This window comes from Podarcis gaigeae (genome assembly GCF_964106915.1).
Source record: "Podarcis gaigeae genome assembly, chromosome: Z".
NCBI classification, from domain to species: domain Eukaryota; kingdom Metazoa; phylum Chordata; class Lepidosauria; order Squamata; family Lacertidae; genus Podarcis; species Podarcis gaigeae.
Window position 1 is genome coordinate 845845 of NC_139691.1, and position 27500 is coordinate 873344.

A 27500-nucleotide genomic window follows, 5' to 3' on the forward strand; every position below is an offset into this window, starting at 1 on the left:
AAATTACCGCGTCCCTCCGGCTCGAAACGTCCTCTTTGGCGTAGTGATTGTTCTGCATCAGTTTGGTGGCAAATTCGTCCAGGGCCTGAAAATTAAATTAAAATTAAATTTTAATTGGAATTTAATTGGAAATTAAAAAGGAAAATGACCCTTAATACTGTGAAAATGATGAGCATGAAAATCAAATTTGAATTACTCCAAACAGAAGAGCAGCCGCAATAATAACCACAATATTGACTCTTTAAAATATTTGCTTTATTTGAAAAGGAAAGGAAAATGGTTAAAATGGAAATGATAAATTCTGACGATGAAAATGAAAATGGCTAAAATGGAATGATTAAAATGGAAACCGAAATTAAAACGAAAATTAAAAAGGGAGGAAAATGATTAAAATGGAAATGATAAATTATTACCATGAAAATGATGACCGTGAAAATTAAAATGCAAGTGGAAATTGTAAAAATGTTGTTGATTATTAAATGAAAATTATTAAAATGGAAATTTTAAAAACGGAAATGGAATTTATAGGGGAAAAAATAGGAAAACGACCATTTTTACTGTGAAAATGATGACCGTGAAAATGAAAATGCAAGTGGAAATTGTAAAAATCTTGATTATTAAAATGGAAATTATTAAAATGGAAATTTTTAAAAGGGAAATGGAATTTATAGGGAAAAAAATAGGAAAACGACCATTTTTACTGTGAAAATGATGACCGTGAAAATTAAAATGCAAGTGGAAATTGTAAAAATGTTAATTATTACAATGAAAATTATTAAAACAGAAATGGAATTTATAGGGGAAAAAATAGGAAAATGACCATTTTTACCGTGAAAATGATGACCGTGAAAATCAAAATGCAAGTGGAAATTGTAAAAATGTTAATTATTACAATGAAAATTATTAAAATGGAAATGGAAATTATAGGGGAAAAAATAGGAAAACGACCATTTTGACCGTGAAAATGATGACTGTGAAAATTAAAATGCAAGTGGAAATTGTAAAAATGTTAATTATTAAAATGAAAATTATTAAAATGGAAATGGAAATTATAGGGGAAAAAATAGGAAAACGACCATTTTGACCGTGAAAATGATGACTGTGAAAATTAAAATGCAAGTGGAAATTGTAAAAATGTTAATTATTGAAATGGGAATTATAGGAAAATGACTATTAACGTGAAAATGATGACCGCGAAAATCAAAATGCAAGTGGAAATTGTAAAAATGTTAACTATTAAAATGTTAATTATTGAAATGGGAATTATAGGAAAATGACTATTAACGTGAAAATGATGACCGTGAAAATTAAAATGCAAGTGGAAATTGTAAAAATGTTAACTATTAAAATGTTAATTATTGAAATGGGAATTATAGGAAAATGACCCTTATTAACGTGAAAATGATGACCGTGAAAATCAAAATGCAAGTGGAAATTGTAAAAATGTTAATTATTACAATGAAAATTATTAAAACGGAAATGGAAATTATAGGGGAAAAAATAGGAAAACGACCATTTTGACCGTGAAAATGATGACTGTGAAAATTAAAATGCAAGTGGAAATTGTAAAAATGTTAATTATTAAAATGAAAATTATTAAAACGGAAATGGAATTTATAGGGGGGAAAATAGGAAAATGACCATTTTTACCGTGAAAATGATGACCGTGAAAATCAAAATGCAAGTGGAAATTGTAAAAATGTTAATTATTGAAATGGGAATTATAGGAAAATGACCCTTATTAACGTGAAAATGATGACTGTGAAAATCAAAATGCAAGTGGAAATTGTAAAAATGTTAACTATTAAAATGTTAATTATTGAAATGGGAATTATAGGAAAATGACCCTTATTAACGTGAAAATGATGACCGTGAAAATCAAAATGCAAGTGGAAATTGTTCAAATGTTGATTATTAAAATGAAAATTATTAAAACGGAAATGGAATTAATAGGGGGGAAAATAGGAAAATGACCATTTTTACCGTGAAAATGATGACCGTGAAAATGAAAATGCAAGTGGAAATTGTAAAAATGAAAATTATTAAAATGAAAATTATTAAAATGGAAATGGAATTTATAGGGGGGAAAATAGGAAAATGACCCTTTTTACCGTGAAAATGATGACTGTGAAAATTAAAATGCAAGTGGAAATTGTAAAAATGTTAATTATTAAAATGAAAATTATTAAAACGGAAATGGAATTTATAGGGGGGGAAATAGGAAAATGACCATTTTTACCGTGAAAATCAAAATGCAAGTGGAAATTGTAAAAATGTTAACTATTAAAATGTTCATTATTGAAATGGGAATTATAGGAAAATGACCATTATTAACGTGAAAATGATGACCGTGAAAATCAAAATGCAAGTGGAAATTGTAAAAATGTTAATTATTAAAATGAAAATTATTAAAACGGAAATGGAATTTATAGGGGGGAAAATAGGAAAATGACCATTTTTACCGTGAAAATGATGACCGTGAAAATCAAAATGCAAGTGGAAATTGTAAAAATGTTGATTATTAAAATGAAAATTATTAAAACGGAAACGGAATTTATAGGGGGAAAAATAGGAAAATGACCATTTTGACCGTGAAAATGATGACCGTGAAAATGAAAATGCAAGTGGAAATTGTTAAAATGTTAATTATTAAAATGAAAATTATTAAAACGGAAATTTTTTTAATGGAAATGGAATTTATAGGGGGGGAAATAGGAAAATGACCCTTATTAACGTGAAAATGGTGACCGTGAAAATTAAAATGCAAGTGGAAATTGTAAAAATGTTCATTATTGAAATGGGAATTATAGGAAAATGACCCTTATTAACGTGAAGATGATGACCGTGAAAATCAAAATGCAAGTGGAAATTGTAAAAATGTTAATTATTACAATGAAAATTATTAAAACGGAAATGGAATTTATAGGGGGGGAAATAGGAAAATGACCATTTTTACCGTGAAAATGATGACCGTGAAAATCAAAATGCAAGTGGAAATTGTAAAAATGTTAATTATTGAAATGGGAATTATAGGAAAATGACTATTAACGTGAAAATGATGACCGTGAAAATCAAAATGCAAGTGGAAATTGTAAAAATGTTAACTATTAAAATGTTAATTATTGAAATGGGAATTATAGGAAAATGACCCTTATTAACGTGAAAATGATGACCGTGAAAATCAAAATGCAAGTGGAAATTGTAAAAATGTTAATTATTGAAATGGGAATTATAGGAAAATGACTATTAACGTGAAAATGATGACCGTGAAAATCAAAATGCAAGTGGAAATTGTAAAAATGTTAACTATTAAAATGTTCATTATTGAAATGGGAATTATAGGAAAATGACCCTTATTAACGTGAAAATGATGACCGTGAAAATCAAAATGGAAGTGGAAATTGTAAAAATGTTAATTATTAAAATGAAAATTATTAAAACGGAAATGGAATTAATAGGGGGAAAAATAGGAAAATGACCATTTTGACCGTGAAAATGGTGACCGTGAAAATCAAAATGCAAGTGGAAATTGTAAAAATGAAAATTATTAAATGAAAATTATTAAAACGGAATTTTTTTTAATGGAAATGGAATTGATAGGGGGGGAAATAGGAAAATGACCATTTTGACCGTGAAAATGGTGACCGTGAAAATCAAAATGCAAGTGGAAATTGTAAAAATGTTAATTATTACAATGAAAATTATTAAAACGGAAATGGAATTTATAGGGGGGGAAATAGGAAAATGACCATTTTGACCGTGAAAATGATGACCGTGAACATCAAAATGCAAGTGGAAATTGTAAAAATGTTCATTATTGAAATGGGAATGATAGGAAAATGACCCTTATTAACGTGAAAATGATGACCGTGAAAATCAAAATGCAAGTGGAAATTGTAAAAATGTTCATTATTAAAATGAAAATTATTAAAACGGAAATGGAATTTATAGGGGGGAAAATAGGAAAATGACCATTTTTACCGTGAAAATGATGACCGTGAAAATGAAAATGCAAGTGGAAATTGTAAAAATGAAAATTATTAAAATGAAAATTATTAAAACGGAAATTTTTTTAATGGAAATGGAATTGATAGGGGGGGAAATAGGAAAATGACCATTTTTACCGTGAAAATGATGACCGTGAAAATGAAAATGCAAGTGGAAATTGTAAAAATGTTCATTATTGAAATGGGAATTATAGGAAAATGACCCTTATTAACGTGAAAATGATGACCGTGAAAATGAAAATGCAAGTGGAAATTGTAAAAATGTTAACTATTAAAATGTTAATTATTGAAATGGGAATTATAGGAAAATGACCCTTATTAACGTGAAAATGATGACCGTGAAAATGAAAATGCAAGTGGAAATTGTAAAAATGTTCATTATTGAAATGGGAATGATAGGAAAATGACCCTTATTAACGTGAAAATGATGACCGTGAAAATCAAAATGCAAGTGGAAATTGTAAAAATGTTAATTATTACAATGAAAATTATTAAAACGGAAATGGAATTAATAGGGGAAAAAATAGGAAAATGACCATTTTGACCGTGAAAATGATGACCGTGAAAATGAAAATGCAAGTGGAAATTGTAAAAATGAAAATTATTAAAATGAAAATTATTAAAACGGAAATTTTTTTAATGGAAATGGAATTTATAGGGGAAAAAATAGGAAAATGACCATTTTGACCGTGAAAATGATGACCGTGAAAATCAAAATGCAAGTGGAAATTGTAAAAATGTTCATTATTGAAATGGGAATGATAGGAAAATGACCCTTATTAACGTGAAAATGATGACCGTGAAAATGAAAATGCAAGTGGAAATTGTAAAAATGTGGATGATTAAACCGTATTAAACCGAAATTAAAATCAAAAGAAGGACCGTGATCTTTTCTTCCTGGGCGCTGAGGGATTTCTCAAAATCTTCGTGCTTTTTCAGCAGCGCTTCCACGCTGTCGAGAGAATCGCCCAGATCTTCGTTCAGCAGGAAGGCCTGGAAACGAGAGAGATGTAATTAACCGTTCATTAATTAAATTAATACTTAGTCGGCCTTCGCCGGAGTCTTTTCAAGATGATTATGTCAAAGGTGATCTTTACAGATCTCGTATGACGTAACGTTTTTGGCGGCGGCGGGGGCTCCGGTCCGACCCCTGGGTTAGGGGGTAGGGGGTTAAAGGTTGGGGGTCAGGGTTAGGGGTCAGGGTTTGGGTTTGGGTTAGGGTCGGGGGTTGGGCCTTAGGGTTGGGGGTCAGAGGTAGAGGTCAGGGTTAGAGGTCAGGCATTGGGGGTTAGGGGTTTGGGTTAGAGGTCAGCCCTTAGGGTTGGGGGGTTAGAGGTTAGGCCTTAGGGTTGGGGGTTAGGGTTAGGGTTAGAGGTCAGGGTTAGAGGTCAGGCATTGGGGGTTTGGGTTAGGGTTAGAGGTCAGCCCTTAGGGTTGGGGGTTAGAGGTTAGGCCTTAGGGTTGGGGGTTAGGGTTAGGGTTAGAGGTCAGGGTTAGAGGTCAGGCATTGGGGGTTAGGGGTTTGGGTTAGAGGTCAGCCCTTAGGGTTGGGGGGTTAGAGGTTAGGCCTTAGGGTTGGGGGTTAGGGTTAGGGTTAGGGGTCAGGGTTAGAGGTCAGGCATTGGGGGTTAGGGGTTTGGGTTAGAGGTCAGCCCTTAGGGTTGGGGGTTGGGGGTTAGAGGTCAGGCCTTAGGGTTGGGGGTTAGGGTTAGAGGTCAGGCATTGGGGGTTAGGGGTTAGGGTTAGGCATTGGGGGTTAGGGTTAGAGGTTAGGCCTTAGGGTTGGGGGTCAGGGGTTAGGGTTAGAGGTCAGGCCTTAGGGTTGGGGGTTCGAGTTAGAGGTCAGGCATTGGGGGTTAGGGGTTTGGGTTAGGGTTAGAGGTCAGCCCTTAGGGTTGGGGGTTAGAGGTTAGGCCTTAGTGTTGTGTGTTAGGGTTAGGGTTAGAGGTCAGGCATTGGGGGTTAGGGGTTAGGGTTAGAGGTCAGCCCTTAGGGTTGGGGGTTAGAGGTCAGGCATTGGGGGTTAGGGGTTAGGGTTAGGGTTAGAGGTCAGGCCTTAGGGTGCGGGGAAGGGGTCAGGGTTTAAGGTCAGGCATTGGGGGTTAGGGGTTTGGGTTAGGGTTAGAGGTCAGCCCTTAGGGTTGGGGGTTAGAGGTTAGGCCTTAGGGTTGTGTGTAGGGTTAGAGGTCAGGCATTGGGGGTTAGGGGTTAGGGTTAGAGGTCAGGCCTTAGGGTTGGGGGTTAGAGGTCAGGCATTGGGGGTTAGGGGTTAGAGGTCAGGCATTGGGGGGTTAGGGGTTAGGGTTAGAGGTTAGGCCTTAGGGTTGGGGGTCAGGGGTTAGGGTTAGAGGTCAGGCCTTAGGGTTGGGGGTTCGAGTTAGAGGTCAGGCATTGGGGGTTAGGTGTTAGGGTTAGGGTTAGAGGTCAGGCCTTAGGGTGCGGGTTAGGGGTCAGGGTTAAAGGTCAGGCATTGGGGGTTAGGGTTAGGGTTAGAGGTCAGGCCTTAGGGTTGGGGGTTAGAGGTTAGGCCTTAGGGTTGTGTGTTAGGGTTAGGGTTAGAGGTCAGGCTTTGGGGGTTAGGGGTTAGGGTTAGAGGTCAGACTTAGGGTTGGGGGTTAGGGTTAGAGGTCAGGCATTGGGGGTTAGGGGTTAGAGGTCAGGCATTGGGGGTTAGGGGTTAGGGTTAGAGGTTAGGCCTTAGGGTTGGGGGTCAGGGGTTAGGGTTAGAGGTCAGGCCTTAGGGTTGGGGGTTCGAGTTAGAGGTCAGGCATCGGGGGTTAGGGGATAGGGTTAGGGTTAGAGGTCAGGCCTTAGGGTTCGGGTTAGGGGTCAGGGTTAGAGGTCAGGCCTTAGGGTTGGGGGTTCGAGTTAGAGGTCAGGCATTGGGGGTTAGGGGGTAGGGTTAGGGTTAGAGGTCAGGCCTTAGGGTTCGGGTTAGGGGTCAGGGTTTAAGGTCAGGCATTGGGGGTTAGGGGTTTGGGTTAGAGGTCAGCCCTTAGGGTTGGGGGTTAGAGGTTAGGCCTTAGGGTTGTGTGTTAGGGTTAGAGGTGAGGGTTAGAGGTCAGGCATTGGGGGTTAGGGGTTAGGGTTAGAGGTCAGGCATTGGGGTTGGGGGTTAGAGGTCAGGCACTGGGTGTTAGGGTTAGAGGTTAGGCCTTAGGGTTGGGGGTTAGAGGTCAGGCATTGGGTGTTAGGGTTAGAGGTAAGGCCTTAGGTTTGGGGGTTAGAGGTTAGGCTTTAGGGTTGGGGGTTAGAGGTCAGGCATTGGGGGTTAGAGGTCAGGGTTAGAGGTCAGGCATTGGGGGTTAGGGGTTAGGGTTAGAGGTCAGACATTGGGGGTTAGGGTTAGAGGTTAGGCTTTAGGGTTGGGGGTTAGAGACCAGGCATTGGGGATTAGAGGTCAGGGTTAGAGGTCAGGCATTGGGGGTTAGGGGTTAGGGTTAGAGGTCAGGCATTGGGGGTTAGGGTTAGAGGTCAGGCATTGGGGGTTAGGGTTAGAGGTTAGGCTTTAGGGTTGGGGGTTAGAGGTCAGGCATTGGGGGTTAGGGTTAGAGGTTAGGCTTTAGGGTTGGGGGTTAGAGGTCAGGCATTGGGGGTTAGGGTTAGAGGTCAGGCCTTAGGGTTGGGGGTTAGGGTTAGAGGTCAGGCATTGGGTGTTAGGGTTAGAGGTTAGGCCTTAGGTTTGGGGGTTAGAGGTCAGGCATTGGGGGTTAGGGGTTAGAGGTCAGGCATTGGGGTTAGGGGTTAGGGTTAGAGGTCAGGCCTTAGGGTGGTGGGTTAGGGTTAGAGGTCAGGCATTGGGGGTTAGGGGTTAGGGTTAGAGGTCAGGCATTGGGGGTTAGGGTTAGAGGTTAGGCCTTAGGTTTGGGGGTTAGAGGTCAGGCATCGGGGGTTAGGGGTTAGGGTTAGAGGTCAGGCCTTAGGGTGGTGGGTTAGGGTTAGAGGTCAGGCATTGGGAGTTAGGGGTTAGGGTTAGAGGTCAGGCATTGGGGGTTAGGGTTAGAGGTTTGGCCTTAGGTTTGGGGGTTAGAGGTCAGGCATCGGGGGTTAGGGTTAGAGGTTAGACCTTAGGGTTGGGGGTTAGAGGTCAGGCATTGGGGGTTAGGGGTTAGGGTTAGAGGTCAGGCCTTAGGGTGGTGGGTTAGGGTTAGAGGTCAGGCATTGGGAGTTAGGGGTTACGGTTAGAGGTCAGGCATTGGGGGTTAGGGGTTAGAGGTCAGGCATTGGGGGTTAGGGGTTAGGGTTAGAGGTCAGGCCTTAGGGTTGTGGGTTAGAGGTCAGGCATTGGGGGTTAGAGGTCAGGGTTAGAGGTCAGACATTGGGGGTTAGGGTTAGAGGTTAGACAGAGGTCAGGCCTTCGGGTTCCGGGTTCAAATCCCGCTTACAGCTGGTTCCGGGTTCAAGTTAGAGCTTCCTGGATCCCTAGGCTTTGGGGTTTGAATTAGGGACCCTCCTCCCGGGACCCTGGGCTTCTGGAAGCTTCCCGGCTCCGGGTTCGAGGGCTGACCTTCTATTCAATATATAATATATTTTACATAATGATATCTATTCAACATAGAATAGATTTTACATAAGGATATTTAAAATACTCTATTCTATTCAATATAGAATAGATTTTACATAAGGATATTTAAAATATTCTATAATGATATCTATTCAATATAGAATATATTTTACATAAGGATATTTAAAATATTCTATTCAATATATAATATATTTTACATAAGGATATTTAAAATATTCTATTCTATTCAATATAGAATAGATTTTACATCACAATATTAAAAATATTCTATTCAATATATAATAGATTTTACATCACAATATTAAAAATATTCTATTCCATAAAATATATTCTATTAAATATCAATTTTACATCACCATATTGAAGATATTCCATTCTATAAAATAGGACACAAATAATTTTTAATATTTTGATATTAAAATAATAATTTCTAGTTTTTCAGTATTAAAATATTAATAATTTCTTATGTTTTAATATTAAAATATTAATATTTTTAACATTTTAATATTAATTTTTTTAATATTTTAACATTTTAATATTAATTTTTTTTAATATTTTAATATTTCAGTATTGAAAATTATTAATATTTCAATATTAAAATATTAATAATCAATCTGTTCCGGGTTCGAATCCTGACCTCCTGCTTGCTCATCCAGTTGTCGACTTGTTCGGTGTCCCGGTAGAAAAGTTGGAGGTCCATACATTGTTCATATTGTTGGCGCCGGACTTCCCACAATTCCAAGAGGGCGGCCCTCTCCTCGGATAGGACGGTCAGCTGGGGGGGCGGAGACAGGGAGAGGTCAGAGGTCGGGGGGCGGGAAAACGAGATAGAACGGTTTTTTTCAGGGGGGGGATGTTGAAAATGAGATTTTAAATTTGATATTTTTCCTTTTTATATTCCGATATACAATTTATATTCCGATATACAATTAGACATTTCATTCATTATATAATAATTTTATAATATTATATAATATAATATTATATTATTATATTATTATTTTCATTTTAATATTTTCAAATTTAAATATTCTCACATTCTCATAATATGATTTTCATTTTAATATTCTCATAATCCCATATTCTCATATGATTTTCATTTTAATATTCTCATATTCCCACATTCTCATAATATTATTTTCACTTTAATATTCTCATAATCCCATATTCTCAGAATATGATTTTCATTTTAATATTCTCATATTCCCACATTCTCAGAATATGATTTTCATTTTAATATTCTCATATTCCCAAATTCTCAGAATATGATTTTCATTTTAATATTCTCATATTCCCAAATTCTCATAATATGATTTTCATTTTAATATTCTATTCCCATATTCTCATATTATTTTCATTTTAATATTCTCATATTCCCAAATTCTCATTATTTTATTATTTCATTTTAATATTCTCCTATTCCCATATTCTCATAATATGATTTTCAATTTAATATTCTCCTATTCCCATATTCTCATAATATGATTTTCATTTTAATATTCTCATATTCTCATATTATTATTTTCATTTTAATATTTAATAGTATATTATTTTCATTTTTATATACTCATATTCCCATATTCTCATATTATTTTCATTTTAATAATTCACTAATTTTCCAATACTTTCCTAATAATTCCCTAACAATTCCCTAATAATTCCCTAATAATTTCCCAACAATTTCCTAATAATTCCCTAATAATTTCTCAACAATTCCCTAATAATTCCCTAAAAAATTCCCAATAATTCCCTAATAATTCCCAAATAATTCCCTAATAATTCCCTAATAATTCCCAAATAATTTCCCAATAATGTCCTAATAATGTCCTAATACCTTCTCAATAATTTCCCAATAATTCCCTATTAATTTAACCCTTACCTTCTCTCTCACTTCCGCAGATGCGTAATGTCCGGCTGCAAGGAGAGCTTGACCCGATTCGTCGGCCGACTTGAAACTATCTTCGTGGGCGTCAATTTCTCCCTGCGGGGAAAAAAAATTGATTTATTAAATTTAATCAAATTAATCAGGTAATAAACAGCAATGCAATAAATGGAAAATTAAATTCGATAAAGGTCATGTAAATAAAAAACAAATTTAATTAATGTCATTTAAAAATGAACAAAAAATTAAATGTAACAAACGTCGCCTAGAAATGCTTAAAAATTAAAATTAATGTCATTTAAAAACAATAATTATTATTGAAACTATCTGCGGGAGCGTCAATTTCTCCCTGCGGGGAAAATAAATCGATTTAAATAAAATTAATCGGCTAACAAAGAAGCAATAAAGTAAATGGATGAGCTGAAAGCGTTGTAAACGGAAAGTTATCCTGGAGAAATTTAATACGGTAATTTGAATAATGAATAAAAAATTGTAAAATTACGTTGAATAAATGTCGTTTAAAAATGGATAAAAATCCAATTCTGGAAACGTCGTTTAAAAATGGATAAAAATCCAATTCTGGAAACGTCGTTTAAAAATGGATAAAAATCCAATTCTGGAAACGTCGTTTAGAAATGGATAAGAATCAAATTTAATAAATGTCACTTTAAAGTACATAAAAATTAAACGTAACAGACGTCATTTAAAAATGCTTAAAAATCGAATTCGATCAATGTCATTTTAAAATGCGTAAAAATTAAATGTAACAAAGGTCATTTAGAAATGGATAAAGATCAAATTTAATAAATGTCATTTTAAAGTACATAAAAATTAAACGTAACAGACGTCATTTAAAAATGCTTAAAAATCGAATTCAATCAATGTCATTTTAAAATGCGTAAAAATTAAATGTAACAAAGGTCATTTAGAAATGAACAAAAATTAAAAGTAACAAATGTCATTTAAAAATGCATAAAAATCAAATGAATGTCATTTAAAAATGCATAAAAATTAAATATAATAAATGTCATTTAAAAATGAATAAAAATTAGGTTTAATGTCATCTAAAAATGTATAAAAATTAAATTTAATGTCATTTAGAAAGGCATAAAAATTAAATGTAATGTCATTTAAAAATGCATAAAAGGCATAAAAATTAAATTTAATGTCATGTAAAAATTAATAAAATTGGAATTGCTGACGCCGAAAGAATATTTACTGCTAACTTTAATTTTTATGCATTTTCTAATGACATTTTAAAATTCAATTTAAATTTTATGCCTTTTTAAATGACATTCAATTTAATTTTTATGCCTTTTTAAATGACATTGCTGCTGCCGAAAGAATATTTACCTTGTGTTCCTGATGACGGTCAAGAAGGGCCTCCGCCCCGGCCACATCGTTAGCCAGTTCGTCAGCGTTGATCAAAGCCTTCATTTCGGTTACCCAGCTGGTGAGATCGCGGAAATCGGCCAGGAATCGCTGGAGGCTTTGGGGGGCAGATTTTGGGGGGAATAAATTTCATTCATTCATAATATTAATAATTCATTCATAAAAATCCATCCGATTCATTCATAAAAATAAAGAAACTAAAGTAATGAAATTAATTCGATGAATCAATAAATATCCATCAGATTCATTAATAAAATTAAAGGAATAAAAGGAATAAAATTAAAGGAACTAATCAAGTTCATGCGATTAATTTATAAAAATCCATCAAATTCATTAATAAAGTTAAAGAAACTAAAGTAATATAATTAATTAATAAAACTGAATGAGATTCATTGATAAAATTAAAGAAACTAAAGCAATATAATTAATTAATAAAAACAAATGGGATTCATTCATAAAATTAAAGCAGTTAAAGCAATATAATTAATAAATAAAAACGAATGGGATTCATTCATAAAATTAAAGAAACTAAAGTAACAAAAATGAATGAATTAATGAATTAAATTTTTTTTCTGCCAAGTCAGAAAATGAATTAAAGAAACTAAAGTAACAAAATTAATCTGATGAATTAATAAAGATCCATCAGGTTCGTTCATAAAATTAAAGAGACTAGGGTAATATAATTAATTAATAAAAACGAATGAGATTCATTCATAAAATGAAAAAAACTAAAGTAATAAAATTAATTCAATTAATAAAAATCCATCCGATTCATTCATAAAATGAAAGAAACTAAAGCAATCTAATTAATTAATAAAAATCCATCTGGTTCATTCATAAATGAAAGAAACTCAAGCAATCTAATTAATTAATAAAAATCCATCTGGTTCATTCATAAATTGAAAGAAACTAAAGCAATATAATTAATTAATAAAAATCCATCTGATTCATTCATAAAATGAAAGCAACTCAAGCAATCTAATTAATTAATAAAAATCCATCCGGTTCATAGATAAAATGAAAGAAACTTAAGCAATAAAACGGGGTGGGGTGAAAGAAACTAAAGTAATCCAATTAATCCAATTAATAAAAATCCATCCGGTTCATTCATAAAGTGAAAGAAACTAAAGTAATAAAATTAATCCAATTAATAAAAATCCATCCGATTCATTCATAAAATGAAAGCAACTCAAGCAATCTAATTAATTAATAAAAATCCATCCGGTTCATTGATAAAATGAAAGAAACTTAAGCAATAAAACGGGGCGGGGTGAAAGAAACTAAAGTAATCCAATTAATCCAATTAATAAAAATCCATCCGGTTCATTCATAAAGTGAAAGAAACTAAAGTAATTAAATTAATCCAATTAATAAAAATCCATCCGATTTATTCATAAAATGAAAGAAACTAAAGTAATCAACTTAATCCAATTAATAAAAATCCATCCGATTCATTCATAAAATGAAAGCAACTCAAGCAATCTAATTAATTAATAAAAATCCATCCGGTTCATTCATAAAATGAAAGAAACTAAAGTAATCAAATTAATCCGATGAATAAAAATCCATCCGGTTCATTCATAAAATGAAAGAAACTCAAGCAATCTAATTAATTAATAAAAATCCATCCGGTTCATTGATAAAATGCAAGAAACTCAAGCAATAAAACGGGGCGGGGTGAAAGAAACTAAAGTAATCCAATTAATCCAATTAATAAAAATCCATCCGGTTCATTCATAAAGTGAAAGAAACTAAAGTAATAAAATTAATCCAATTAATAAAAATCCATCCGATTCATTCATAAAATGAAAGCAACTCAAGCAATCTAATTAATTAATAAAAATCCATCCGGTTCATTGATAAAATGAAAGAAACTTAAGCAATAAAACGGGGCGGGGTGAAAGAAACTAAAGTAATCCAATTAATCCAATTAATAAAAATCCATCCGGTTCATTCATAAAGTGAAAGAAACTAAAGTAATAAAATTAATCCAATTAATAAAAATCCATCCGATTTATTCATAAAATGAAAGAAACTCAAGCAATCTAATTAATTAATAAAAATCCATCCGGTTCATTCATAAAGTGAAAGAAACTAAAGTAATAAAATTAATCCAATTAATAAAAATCCATCCGATTCATTCGTAAAATGAAAGCAACTCAAGCAATCTAATTAATTAATAAAAATCCATCCGGTTCATTGATAAAATGAAAGAAACTTAAGCAATAAAACGGGGCGGGGTGAAAGAAACTAAAGTAATCCAATTAATCCAATTAATAAGACTCCATCAGATGCATTCATTAAATGAAAGAAACTAAAGTAATCAAATTAATCCGATGAATAAAAATCCATCTGGTTCATTCGTAAAATGAAACTAAAGTAATCAAATTAATCCGATGAATTAATAAAAATCCATCGGGTTCATTCACTAAATGAAAGAAACTCAAGCAATCGAATGAATGAATAAAAATCCATCCGGTTCATTCATTAAATGAAAGAAACTAAAGTAATCCAATGACTCACCGGTAGGAGTCGTTCAGGTGGGCGTGTCTCTCGGCGGCCCGGGTTCGAATCTGCTCCCAGTTGGCCACCAGCTCCTCTCGCTTCATGTGGATCTGGGGGGCGTTGGGGGGGTGGGACTCCTGAAGGCGGTCGGCTTCGGCCCCCAGAGCCCTGACCTGGAGCCGGGTGCAAATATCAAAAATTAATCTGATGAAAATAGGGGGGGAAATGAAAATGTCGATAAAAAGGACGGAAATGGTCGATAAAAAGGACGGAAATGTCGATAAAAAGGACGGAAATTGAATTTAAATTTCTTTGCATCCATTTTTATAATATAAGAATAAATATAAGAAGAATATAATATAAGAAGAAAGAAGAATAACATAAGAATAAATATAAATACGACCTAAGAATAAATATATACTAGTGAGAATACAAATAGCAAATAATAAAAATCAATAATATCTAATATGAAAATGTAATATGAAAATACAAATACACATAAAAATAAATAGATGAATAAAAAGGACGGAGGTTGAAATTAAATTTCTTTGCATCCGTTTTTATAATCTAAGAATATAAATATAAGAATAAATATATATAGAATATACTAGTGAGAAGACAAATAGCAAATAATAAAAATCAATAATATCTAATATCAAAACATAATATGAAAATACGAATACGCATTAAAAAAAAGATTAATAAAAAGGACGGACGTTGAAATTAAATTTCTTTGCATCCGTTTTTATAATATAAGAATAAATATAATTTTAAGAATAAATATAAATATACTAGTGAGAATACAAATAGCAAATAATAAAAATGAATAATATCTAATATGAAAATGTAATATGAAAATACGAATACGCATAAAAATAAAAAGACGAATAAAAAGGACGGACGTTGAAATTAAATTTCTTTGCATCAGTTTTTATAGAATATATAATACAATTTAAGAAAATGGGGGGGATTTATCATTGTATAAGATGCCCCCCAATTTTGGACTTTCTTTTTTTGAAAATATGGTAAAATATGGAAAAATATGGTAATAATTGGGGGGAGATGTATCTGTGTATAAGACGCCACCTCCAATTTTTTTGGGGGGAAACTTATCTTAATACACATAAAAATACGGTAATGATTTAAGAAAATGGGAGGGAGATTTATCCTTATATAAGACGCCCCCCATCTTTTTTCGGGGAGAAAACCTCATCTTATACATGGGAAAATACGGTAGTTAAGAAAATGGGGGATGTATCTGTGTATAATATGCGACCCCCATTTTGGGGGGGAACTTCATCTTATATACAGAAAAATACGGTAATCATTTAAAAAATGTGTATAAGACGAGGTGTCACCCCTCTGAAAAAATTGGGGGCGCCTTATACACAGAAAAATGCAGGCGTCTTATACACGGAAAAATACGGGCGTCTTATAGACGGAAAAATATGGGCATGTTATAGACGGAAAAATACAGGCGTCTTATAGGTGGAAAAAAACGGGCGTCTTATAGGTGGAAAAATACGGGCGTCTTATACACGGAAAAATACGGGCGTCTTATACACGGAAAAATAGGGGCATCTTATAGGCGGAAAAATATGGGTGTGTTATACACGGAAAAATACGGGCGTCTTATACACGGAAAAATACGGGCGTCTTATACACGGAAAAATACGGGCGTCTTATACACGGAAAAATACGGGCATCTTATACATGGAAAAATACGGGTGTCTTATACACGGAAAAATACGGGCGCCTTATACATGGAAAAATACGGGCATCTTATACACGGAAAAATACGGGCATCTTATACATGGAAAAATACGGGCGTCTTATACACGGAAAAATACGGGCATCTTATACATGGAAAAATACAGGCGTCTTATACACGGAAAAATACGGGCGCCTTATACATGGAAAAATATGGGCGTCTTATATACGGAAAAATACGGGCGTCTTATACACGGAAAAATACGGGCGTCTTATACATGGAAAAATACGGGCGTCTTATACACGGAAAAAGATGGGTGTCTTATACACGGAAAAATACGGGCATCTTATAGGCGGAAAAATACGGGCGTCTTATACACGGAAAAATACGGGCGTCTTATACACGGAAAAATACGGGCATCTTATACATGGAAAAATATGGGCGTCTTATATACGGAAAAATACGGGCGTCTTATACACGGAAAAATACGGGCGTCTTATACATGGAAAAATACGGGCGTCTTATACACGGAAAAAGATGGGTGTCTTATACACGGAAAAATACGGGCATCTTATAGGCGGAAAAATACGGGCGTCTTATACACGTAAAAATACGGGCATCTTATACACGAAAAAATACGGGCATCTTATACACGGAAAAATACAGGCATCTTATAGGCGGAAAAATACGGGCGTCTTATACATGGAAAAATACGGGCGTCTTATACACGAAAAAATACGGGCGTCTTACACACGGAAAAATACGGGCGTCTTATACACGGAAAAATACGGGCATCTTATACATGGAAAAATACGGGCGTCTTATAGGCAGAAAAATATGGGTTTCTTATACACGGAAAAATACGGGCATCTTATACATACATGGAATACATACGGGCGTCATACATGGAAAAATACGGTAATTGTTGAGAAAGCTTCCTGCTCTATGTGAACGACTTCCTGTGCCAAGCCCCGCCCTCATTCCCGATTGGTCCAACTGCCCGCCGGCCCCGCCCAAATACGGGCATCTTATACACGGAAAAATACGGGTGTTTAATAGGCAGAACAATACGGTAAATGTTAAGAGAAAGCTTCTTGCTCTATGTGGACGACTTCCTGTGCTAAGCCCCGCCCTCGTTCCCGATTGGTCCAACTGCCCGCCGGCCCCGCCCAAATACGGGCATCTTATACACGGAAAAATACGGGGGTTTAATAGGCAGAACAATACGGTAAATGTTAAGAGAAAGCTTCTTGCTCTATGTGGACGACTTCCTGTGCTAAGCCCCGCCCTCGTTCCCGATTGGTCCAACTGCCCGCCGGCCCCGCCCAAATACGGGCATCTTATACACGGAAAAATACGGGGGTTTAATAGGCAGAATAATACGGTAATTGTTAAGAGAAAGCTTCTTGCTCTATGTGGACGACTTCCTGTGCTAAGCCCCGCCCTCGTTCCTGAATGGTCCAACCCAAATACTGGCATCTTATACATGGAAAAATACATGCGTCTTATACATGGAAAACAGGCGTCATACATGGGAAAATACGGTAAGTGTTGAGGAAGCTTCCTGCTCTATGGGATCGACTTCCTGTGCTAAGCCCCGCCCTCGTTCCCGATTGGTCCAACTGCCCGCCGGCCCCGCCCAAATACGGGCGTCTTATAGATGGAAAAATACGGGCATCTTATACACGAAAAAATACGGTAAAAGTTAAAGAGAAAGCTTCCTGCTCTATATGGATAATAATTTTGCAATAATTCCCTAATAATTCCTCAATAATTTGCCAATCATTTCCTAATAATTTCCCAGTTTCTCAATAATTTCCTAATCATTTCCTAACAATTCTCAATAATTTCCCAATCATTTCTCAATCATTTCCTAATAATTTCTCAATCGTTTCCCAATATTTCCCCAGTAACTTCCTAATAATTTCCCAATATTTTCCCAGTAATTTCCTAATAATTATCCAATATTTTCCCAGTAATTTCCTAATAATTATCCAATAATTTCCTAATAATTTCTCAATATTTCCCCAGTAACTTCCTAATAATTATCCAATAATTTCCTAATAATTTCTCAATATTTCCCCAGTAACTTCCTAATATTTTCCCAATAATTTCCTAATAATTATCCAATAATTTCCCTACATTTCCCCATTAACTTCCTAAGAATTATCCAATAATTTCCCTATATTTCCCCATTAACCTCCTAATAATTATCCAATAATTTCCCTATATGTCCCCATTAACGTCCTAAGAATTATCCAATAATTTCCTAATAATTTCTCAATCTTTCCCCAGTAGCTTCCTAATATTTTCCCAATAATTTCCTAATAATTATCCAATAATTTCCCTATATTTCCACATTAACTTCCTAAGAATTATCCAATAATTTCCCTATATGTCCCCATTAACGTCCTAAGAATTATCCAATAATTTCCTAATAATTTCTCAATATTTCCCCAGTAACTTCCTAATATTTTCCCAATAATTTCCTAATAATTATCCAATAATTTCCCTATATGTCCCCATTAGCTTCCTAATAATTATCCAACAATTTCCTAATAATTTCTCAATATTTCCCCAGTAACTTCCTAATATTTTCCCAATAATTTCCTAATAATTATCCAATAATTTCCCTATATTTCCCCATTAACCTCCTAAGAATTATCCAATAATTTCCCTATATGTCCCCATTAACTTCCTAATAATTATCCAATAATTTCCTAATAATTTCTCAATATTTCCCCAGTAACTTCCTAATATTTTCCCAATAATTTCCTAATAACTATCCAATAATTTCCCTACATTTCCCCATTAACTTCCTAAGAATTATCCAATAATTTCCCTATATTTCCCCATTAACCTCCTAATAATTATCCAATAATTTCCTAATAATTTCTCAATCTTTCCCCAGTAACTTCCTAATATTTTCCCAATATTTTCCCAATAATTTCCTAATAATTATCCAATAATTTCCCTATATTTCCCCATTAACTTCCTAAGAATTATCCAATAATTTCCCTATATTTCCCCATTAACTTCCTAAGAATTATCCAATAATTTCCTAATAATTTCTCAATATTTCCCCAGTAACTTCCTAATATTTTCCCAATAATTTCCTAATAATTATCCAATAATTTCCCTATATTTCCCCATTAACGTCCTAAGAATTATCCAATAATTTCCCTATATTTCCCCATTAACTTCCTAATAATTATCCAATAATTTCCTAATAATTTCTCAATATTTCCCCAGTAACTTCCTAATATTTTCCCAATAATTTCCTAAGAATTATCCAATAATTTCCCTATATTTCCCCATTAACTTCCTAAGAATTATCCAATAATTTCCCTATATGTCCCCATTAACTTCCTAATAATTATCCAATAATTTCCTAATAATTTCTCAATCTTTCCCCCGAAACTTCCTAATATTTTCCCAATATTTTCCTAATAATTATCCAATAATTTCCCTATATGTCCCCATTAACTTCCTAATAATTATCCAACAATTTCCTAATAATTTCTCAATCTTTCCCCAGTAACTTCCTAATATTTTCCCAATATTTTCCTAATAATTATCCAATAGTTTCCCTAGATTTCCACATTAACTTCCTAAGAATTATCCAACAATTTCCCTATATTTCCCCATTAACTTCCTAATAATTATCCAATAATTTCCTAATAATTTCTCAATCTTTCCCCAGTAACTTCCTAATATTTTCCCAATAATTTCCTAATAATTATCCAATAATTTCCCTATATTTCCCCATTAACTTCCTAAGAATTATCCAATAATTTCCCTATATGTCCCCATTAACTTCCTAATAATTATCCAATAATTTCCTAATAATTTCTCAACATTTCCCCAGTAACTTCCTAATATTTTCCCAATAATTTCCTAATAATTATCCAATAATTTCCCTATATTTCCACATTAACTTCCTAAGAATTATCCAATAATTTCCCTATATTTCCCCATTAACTTCCTAATAATTATCCAATAATTTCCTAATAATTTCTCAATCTTTCCCCAGTAACTTCCTAATATTTTCCCAATAATTTCCTAATAATTATCCAATAATTTCCCTATATTTCCCCATTAACTTCCTAAGAATTATCCAATAATTTCCCTATATTTCCCCATTAACTTCCTAAGAATTATCCAATAATTTCCTAATAATTTCTCAATCTTTCCCCAGTAACTTCCTAATATTTTCCCAATGATTTCCTAATAATTATCCAATAATTTCCCTATATTTCCCCATTAACTTCCTAAGAATTATCCAATAATTTCCCTATATTTCCCCATTAACTTCCTAAGAATTATCCAATAATTTCCTAATAATTTCTCAATCTTTCCCCAGTAGCTTCCTAATATTTTCCCAATAATTTCCTAATAATTATCCAATAATTTCCCTATATTTCCCCATTAACTTCCTAAGAATTATCCAATAATTTCCCTATATGTCCCCATTAACTTCCTAAGAATTATCCAATAATTTCCTAATAATTTCTCAATCTTTCCCCCGAAACTTCCTAATAATTTCCCAATATTTTCCTAATAATTATCCAATAGTTTCCCTAGATTTCCCCATTAACGTCCTAAGAATTATCCAATAATTTCCCAATAATATTCTAAACATGATTTGCTCCAACCGCCCCTAGCCCCGCCCTCGTCCCCGATTGGTCCAACCGAGCGCCGGCCCCGCCCACCTTGTCCTCCAGGGCGGCCAGATCCCTCTCCAGTCCCTCGTGTTTGCGCAGGAGAGCCTGTACGCTGGCCAGATCCCGTCCGAAATCGTCGGACGCCATGAGTTGCTCCTTCTCCTTGATCCAGCTGATCGTTTCGTCGACGTCTCTGCGGGAACCGAAGAAAAAATCATAATGATAATATGAAAGAAAACGGAATAAATTGAAAGGTAAAACGAAATTCAAAATTCAAATGAAATGGAATTCAAATTGAAATGAAATGAAATAAAATGAATTTAAACGAAATGCATTTAAGTGAAATTAAATGAAAAAAGGGAAATAAAATGGAATGAAATAGAATAGAATTAAATTAAATGAATTTCAACAAAATGCATTTAAATGAAATGAAAAAATGAAAAGAAAAGGGAATGGAAGAAAATGGAATAGGATCCAAGGAAAGAAATGGAATTGAAGTTGAAAATGAAATGAAATGAAATGAAAAAAGGAAAATAATATGTAACGAAATAGAATAGAATTAAATTAAATGAATTTCAACAAAATGCATTTAAATGAAATGAAAAAATGAAAAGAAAAGGGAATGGAAGAAAATGGAATAGGATCAAAGGAAAGAAATGGAATTGAAATGAAGTTGAAAATTAAATGAAATGGAAGGAAAAAAGGAAAATAATATGTAACGAAATAGAATAGAATTAAATTAAATGAATTTCAACAAAATGCATTTAAATGAAATGAAAAAATGAAAAGAAAAGGGAATGGAAGAAAATGGAATAGGATCAAAGGAAAGAAATGGAATTGAAGTTGAAAATGAAATGAAATGAAATGAAAAAAGGAAAATAATATGTAACGAAATAGAATAGAATTAAATTAAATGAATTTCAACAAAATGCATTTAAATGAAATGAAAAAATGAAAAGAAAAGGGAATGGAAGAAAATGGAATAGGATCAAAGGAAAGAAATGGAATTGAAATGAAGTTGAAAATTAAAGGAAATTAAAGGAAAAAAAGGAAAATAATATGTAATGAAATAGAATAAAAACTAATGGTTTCGTCGACGTCCCTGCAGGAAAATAATAATAATTATAGTATGAAAGAAAATGGAATCGGATCAAAGGAAATACGTTAAAATGAAATCCAAAATTAAAATAAAATTGATTTCAAAATTAAATTAAATGAAATGAAATTAAACTAAATGAAATTAAACTAAATGAAATTAAATGAATTTAAATGAAATTACATTAAAAAAGGAAAATAAAATGTAATGAGATAGAATAAAATAGAATAAAAAATAGAATAAAAACTAAGGTGCTACTGGAAGGAATTTTTTTGTTTAGAATAAAAATTAATTATTATAAGATGAAAGAAAATGGAATAGGATCAAAGGAAATAAATGAAGTTGAAAATTAAATGAAATTCAATGAAAAAAGGAAAATAATATGTAATGAAATAGAATAAAATAGAATAAAAACTAATTATTATAATATGAAAGGAAATGGAATAGGACCAAAGGAAAGAAATGAAATTGAAATGAAATTGGAAATTAAATGAAATTAAAGGAAAAAATGAAAAAATATTCAAAATTAAAATGAAATTGAATTCAAAATTAAATTAAATTAAATGAATTTAAACTAAATGCATTTAAATGAAATAAAATGAAAAAAGGAAAATAATATGTAATGAAAGAGAATAAAATAGAATAAAAACGAATTATAATATGAAATTGGAATAGGATAAAAGGAAATAAATGAAATTGAAATGAAATTGAAAATGAAATGAAATGAAATTAAAAAAGGAAAATAATATGTAATGAAAGAGAATAAAATAGAATAAAAACGAATTATAATATGAAAGAAATTGGAATAGGATAAAAGGAATAAATGAAATTGAAAATTAAATGAAATGAAATTAAAAAAGGAAGACAATATGTAATGAAAGAGAATAAAATAGAATAAAAACGAATTATAATATGAACGAAATTGGAATAGGATAAAAGGAAATAAATGAAATTGAAAATGAAATGAAATGAAATTAAAAAAGGAAAATAATATGTAATGAAACAGAATAAAATAGAATAAAAACGAATTATAATATGAAAGAAATTGGAATAGGATAAAAGGAAATAAATGAAATTGAAATGAAATTGAAAATTGAAATGAAATTGAAAATTGAAATTGAATTCAAAATGAAATGAAATGAAATTTAAATGAAGTTAAATGAAATTAAAAAAGGAAAATGACATGTAATGAAACAAATGGAAATGAAATGAAATGAAAAGAAATAACTTGAAATATAATAAAGTGAAACGAAATAACATGAAATAAAATAAAATAAAATGACATGAAATAAAATAAAATAAAATGACATGAAATAAAATAAAATAAAGTGAAATAACATGAAATAAAACAAAATGCAGTAAATGGAAATAAAATAAAATAAAATGCAATCAATGGAAACAAAATAAAGTGAATCAATGGAAATAAAATAAAATGAAATGAATTGAAATAAAATAAAATGAAATAAATTGAAATAAAATAAAATGCAATCAATTGAAATAAAATAAAATAAAGTGAAATAACATGAAATAAAACAAAATGCAGTAAATGGAAATAAAATAAAATAAAATAAAATGCAATCAATGGAAATAAAATAAAGTGAATCAATGGAAATAAAATGAAATGAAATGAAATAAAATAAAATAAAATAAATTAAAATGCAATCAATTGAAATAAAATAAAGTGAATCAATGGAAATAAAATAAAATGAATTGAAATAAAATAAATTAAAATAAATTAAAATGCAATCAATTGAAATAAAATAAAGTGAATCAATGGAAATAAAATAAAATAAAATGAATTGAAATGAAATAAAATTCAATCAATTGAAATAAAATAAAATAAAGTGAATCAATGAATTGAAATAAAATAAAATAAAGTGAATCAATGAATTGAAATAAAATAAAATGCAATCAATTGAAATAAAATAAAGTGAATCAATGGAAATAAAATAAAATAAAGTGAATCAATGGAAATAAAATAAAATAAAGTGAATCAATGAATTGAAATAAAATAAAATGCAATCAATTGAAATAAAATAAAGTGAATCAATGGAAATAAAATAAAATAAAATAAAATGAAATGAATTGAATTAAAATAAAATAAATTGAAATAAAATAGAGGATGAAATAAAATGTACCGGTTGAAGCGCTGGACTTCGGCCGCCCCAAATAGTTTCCCCTGTCTCTGGAGAGCCAATCCCTTCAGCCGCTGCCAGGAAGCGTTGACCTCTTCCTGTTTGGAGCGGATCACTTCCTCTTCCGGGTGCTGCTCCTGAAGAGACAGGAAGTGACAGGGTTCTCAAATCCAATCAGGAAATCCCTTAATTTTCCCACCAAGAAATCCGAATTAAGGGGTTATTTGCCTGGATCGGTTTACGGGAAACGGGGTCACTTCGTTGACTTCCTTCCTTCCTTCCTTCCTTCCATCTCTCCCTCCCTCCCTCCTCCTTTCCTTCCTTCTCTCCTTCCTTCCTTCCTCCTTCCTTTCCTCCTTCCTCCTTTACCTGCACCAACTTCCCGGCAAACTGGTTCCCTTCCTTCCTCCCTTCCTCCCTCCCTCTTTCCTCCCTCCTTCCTTCCTTCCTTCCTTCCTTCCTCCTTCCTTCCCTTCTTCCTCCTTTACCTGCACCAGCTTCCCGGCAAACTGGTTCCCTTCCTTCCTCCCTCCCTCCCTCCCTTCCTCCCTCCCTCCCTCACTCCCTCTTTCCTTCCTCCTTCCCTCCTTCCTTCCTTCCTTCCCTCCTCCTTTCCTTCCTTCTCTCCTTCCTTCCTTCCCTCCTTCCTCCTTTACCTGCACCAACTTCCCGGCAAACTGGTTCCCTTCCTTCCTCCCTTCCTCCCTCCCTTCCTCCCTCCCTCTTTCCTCCCTCCTTCCCTCCTTCCTTCCTTCCTTCCCTCCCTCCCTCCCTCACTCCTCCTTTCCTTCCTTCTCTCCTTCCTTCTTTACCTGCACCAAATTCCCGGCAAACTGGTTCCCTTCCTCCCTCCCTCCCTCTTTCCTTCCTCCCTCCTTCCTTCCTTCCTTCCCTCCCTCCCTCCCTCCTTCCCTCCTCCTTTCCTTCCTTCCTTCCTTCCTCCTTCCTTCCCTCCTTCCTCCTTTACCTGCACCAACTTCCCGGCAAACTGGTTCCCTTCCTCCCTCCCTCCCTCCCTCCCTCTTTCCTTCCTTCCTCCTTCCCTCCTTCCTTCCTTCCTTCCCTCCCTCCCTCCTTCCCTCCTCCTTTCCTTCCTTCTCTCCTTCCTTCCTTCCTCCTTCCTTCCTCCTTTACCTGCACCAACTTCCCGGCAAACTGGTTCCCTTCCTTCCTCCCTCCCTCCCTCTTTGCTTCTTCCTTCCTCCCTCCCTCCCTCCCTTCCTTCCCTCCCTCCCTCCCTCCCTCCCTCCTCCTTTCCTTCCTTCTCTCCTTGCTTCCTTCCTTCCTCCTTCCTTCCCTCCTTCCTCCTTTACCTGCACCAACTTCCCGGCAAACTGGTTCCCTTCCTTCCTCCCTTCCTCCCTCCCTCTTTCCTTCCTCCTTCCTTCCTTCCTTCCTTCCCTCCCTCCCTCCCTCCCTCCTCCCTCCCTCCCTCCTCCTTTCCTTCCTTCCCTCCTTCCTCCTTTACCTGCACCAACTTCCCGGCAAACTGGTTCCCTCCCTTCCTCCCTCCCTCTTTCCTCCCTCCCTCCCTCCTCCTTTCCTTCTCTCCTTCCTTCCCTCCTTCCTCCTTCCCTCCTCCTTTCCTTCCTTCTCTCCTTCCTTCCTTCCTCCTTCCCTCCCTCCCTCCCTCTTTCCTCCCTCCTTCCTTCCCTCCCTCCCTCCTCCTTTCCTTCCTTCTCTCCTTCCTTCCTTCCTCCTTCCTTCCTTCCTCCTTCCTCCTTTACCTGCACCAACTTCCCGGCAAACTGGTTCACTTCGTTGATTCTTTCCTCGTGAGCCGCCAGATCCGTCTGGAACTCCTCAAACTTCTTCTGCAGAACTTCCTCCCTCCCTCCCTCCCTCTTTCCTTCCTCCTTCCCTCCTTCCTTCCTTCCTTCCTTCCTACCTACCCTCCCTCCCTCCCTCCCTCCTTTCCTTCCTTCTCTCCTTCCTTCCTTCCTTCCTTCCTTCCTTCCTTCCTTCCTCCTTCCTCCTCTACCTGTACCAACTTCCCGGCAAACTGGTTCCCTTCCTTCCTTCCTTCCCTCCTCCTTTCCTTCCTTCCTTCCTCCTTCCTTCCCTCCTTCCTCCTTTACCTGCACCAACTTCCCGGCAAACTGGTTCCCTTCCTTCCTCCCTTCCTCCCTCCCTCCCTCTTTCCTCCCTCCTTCCCTCCTTCCTTCCTTCCTTCCCTCCCTCCCTCCCTCACTCCTCCTTTCCTTCCTTCTCTCCTTCCTTCCCTCCTTCCTCCTTTACCTGCACCAACTTCCCGGCAAACTGGTTCCCTCCCTTCCTCCCTCTTTCCTCCCTCCTTCCCTCCTTCCTTTCTTCCTTCCTTCCCTCCCTCCCTCCCTCCCTCCTCCTTTCCTTCCTTCTCTCCTTCCTTCCCTCCTTCCTCCTTTACCTGCACCAACTTCCCGGCAAACTGGTTCCCTCCCTTCCTCCCTCCCTCTTTCCTCCCTCCTTCCCTCCCTCCTTCCCTCCTCCTTTCCTTCCTTCTCTCCTTCCTTCCTTCCTCCTTCCTTCCCTCCTTCCTCCTTCCCTCCTCCTTTCCTTCCTTCTCTCCTTCCTTCCTTCCTTCCTCCTTCCCTCCTTCCTTCCTTCCTACCCTCCCTCACTCCTCCTTTCCTTCCTTCTCTCCTTCCTTCCTTCCTTCCTCCTTCCCTCCCTCCCTCCTTCCTTCCTTCCTTCCTACCCTCCCTCCCTCCTCCTTTCCTTCCTTCTCTCCTTCCTTCCTTCCTCCTTCCTTCCCTCCTTCCTCCTTTACCTGCACCAACTTCCCGGCAAACTGGTTCACTTCGTTGACTCTTTCCTCGTGAGCTGCCAGATCCGTCTGGAACTCCTCAAACTTCTTCTGCAGAACTTCCTCCCTCCCTCCCTCCCTCTTTCCTTCCTCCTTCCCTCCTTCCTTCCTTCCTTCCTTCCTACCTACCCTCCCTCCCTCCTTTCCTTCCTTCTCTCCTTCCTTCCTTCCTTCCTTCCTCCTTCCTCCTCTACCTGTACCAACTTCCCGGCAAACTGGTTCCCTTCCTTCCTTCCTTCCCTCCTTCCCTCCTCCTTTCCTTCCTTCCTTCCTCCTTCCTTCCCTCCTTCCTCCTTTACCTGCACCAACTTCCCGGCAAACTGGTTCCCTTCCTTCCTTCCTCCCTTCCTCCCTCCCTCCCTCTTTCCTCCCTCCTTCCCTCCTTCCTTCCTTCCTTCCCTCCCTCCCTCCCTCACTCCTCCTTTCCTTCCTTCTCTCCTTCCTTCCCTCCTTCCTCCTTTACCTGCACCAACTTCCCGGCAAACTGGTTCCCTCCCTTCCTCCCTTCCTCCCTCCCTCCCTCTTTCCTCCCTCCTTCCCTCCTTCCTTTCTTCCTTCCTTCCCTCCCTCCCTCCCTCCTCCTTTCCTTCCTTCTCTCCTTCCTTCCCTCCTTCCTCCTTTACCTGCACCAACTTCCCGGCAAACTGGTTCCCTCCCTTCCTCCTCCCTCCTTTCCTCCCTCCTTCCCTCCTCCTTTCCTTCCTTCTCTCCTTCCTTCCTTCCTCCTTCCTTCCCTCCTTCCTCCTTCCCTCCTCCTTTCCTTCATTCTCTCCTTCCTTCCTTCCTCCTTCCTTCCCT

General features: G+C 35.4%; 1 protein-coding gene across 1 annotated transcript in view; it reads right to left on the bottom strand.

Annotated features, from left to right (window-relative positions):
• The window catches only part of SPTAN1 (spectrin alpha, non-erythrocytic 1), a 228963-nt gene that overhangs the window by 177694 nt on the left and 23769 nt on the right, over window positions 1-27500 (bottom strand). The window contains exons 6-14 of the mRNA XM_083723192.1: window positions 26667-26801; window positions 23921-24054; window positions 20735-20879; window positions 14330-14484; window positions 11768-11903; window positions 10412-10513; window positions 9170-9307; window positions 4890-5000; window positions 8-85 (exon numbers count right to left, since the gene is read on the bottom strand). Coding sequence (XP_083579318.1) covers window positions 8-85; window positions 4890-5000; window positions 9170-9307; window positions 10412-10513; window positions 11768-11903; window positions 14330-14484; window positions 20735-20879; window positions 23921-24054; window positions 26667-26801 — 1134 coding nt within the window. The remainder of the gene's footprint in view (window positions 1-7; window positions 86-4889; window positions 5001-9169; window positions 9308-10411; window positions 10514-11767; window positions 11904-14329; window positions 14485-20734; window positions 20880-23920; window positions 24055-26666; window positions 26802-27500) is intronic.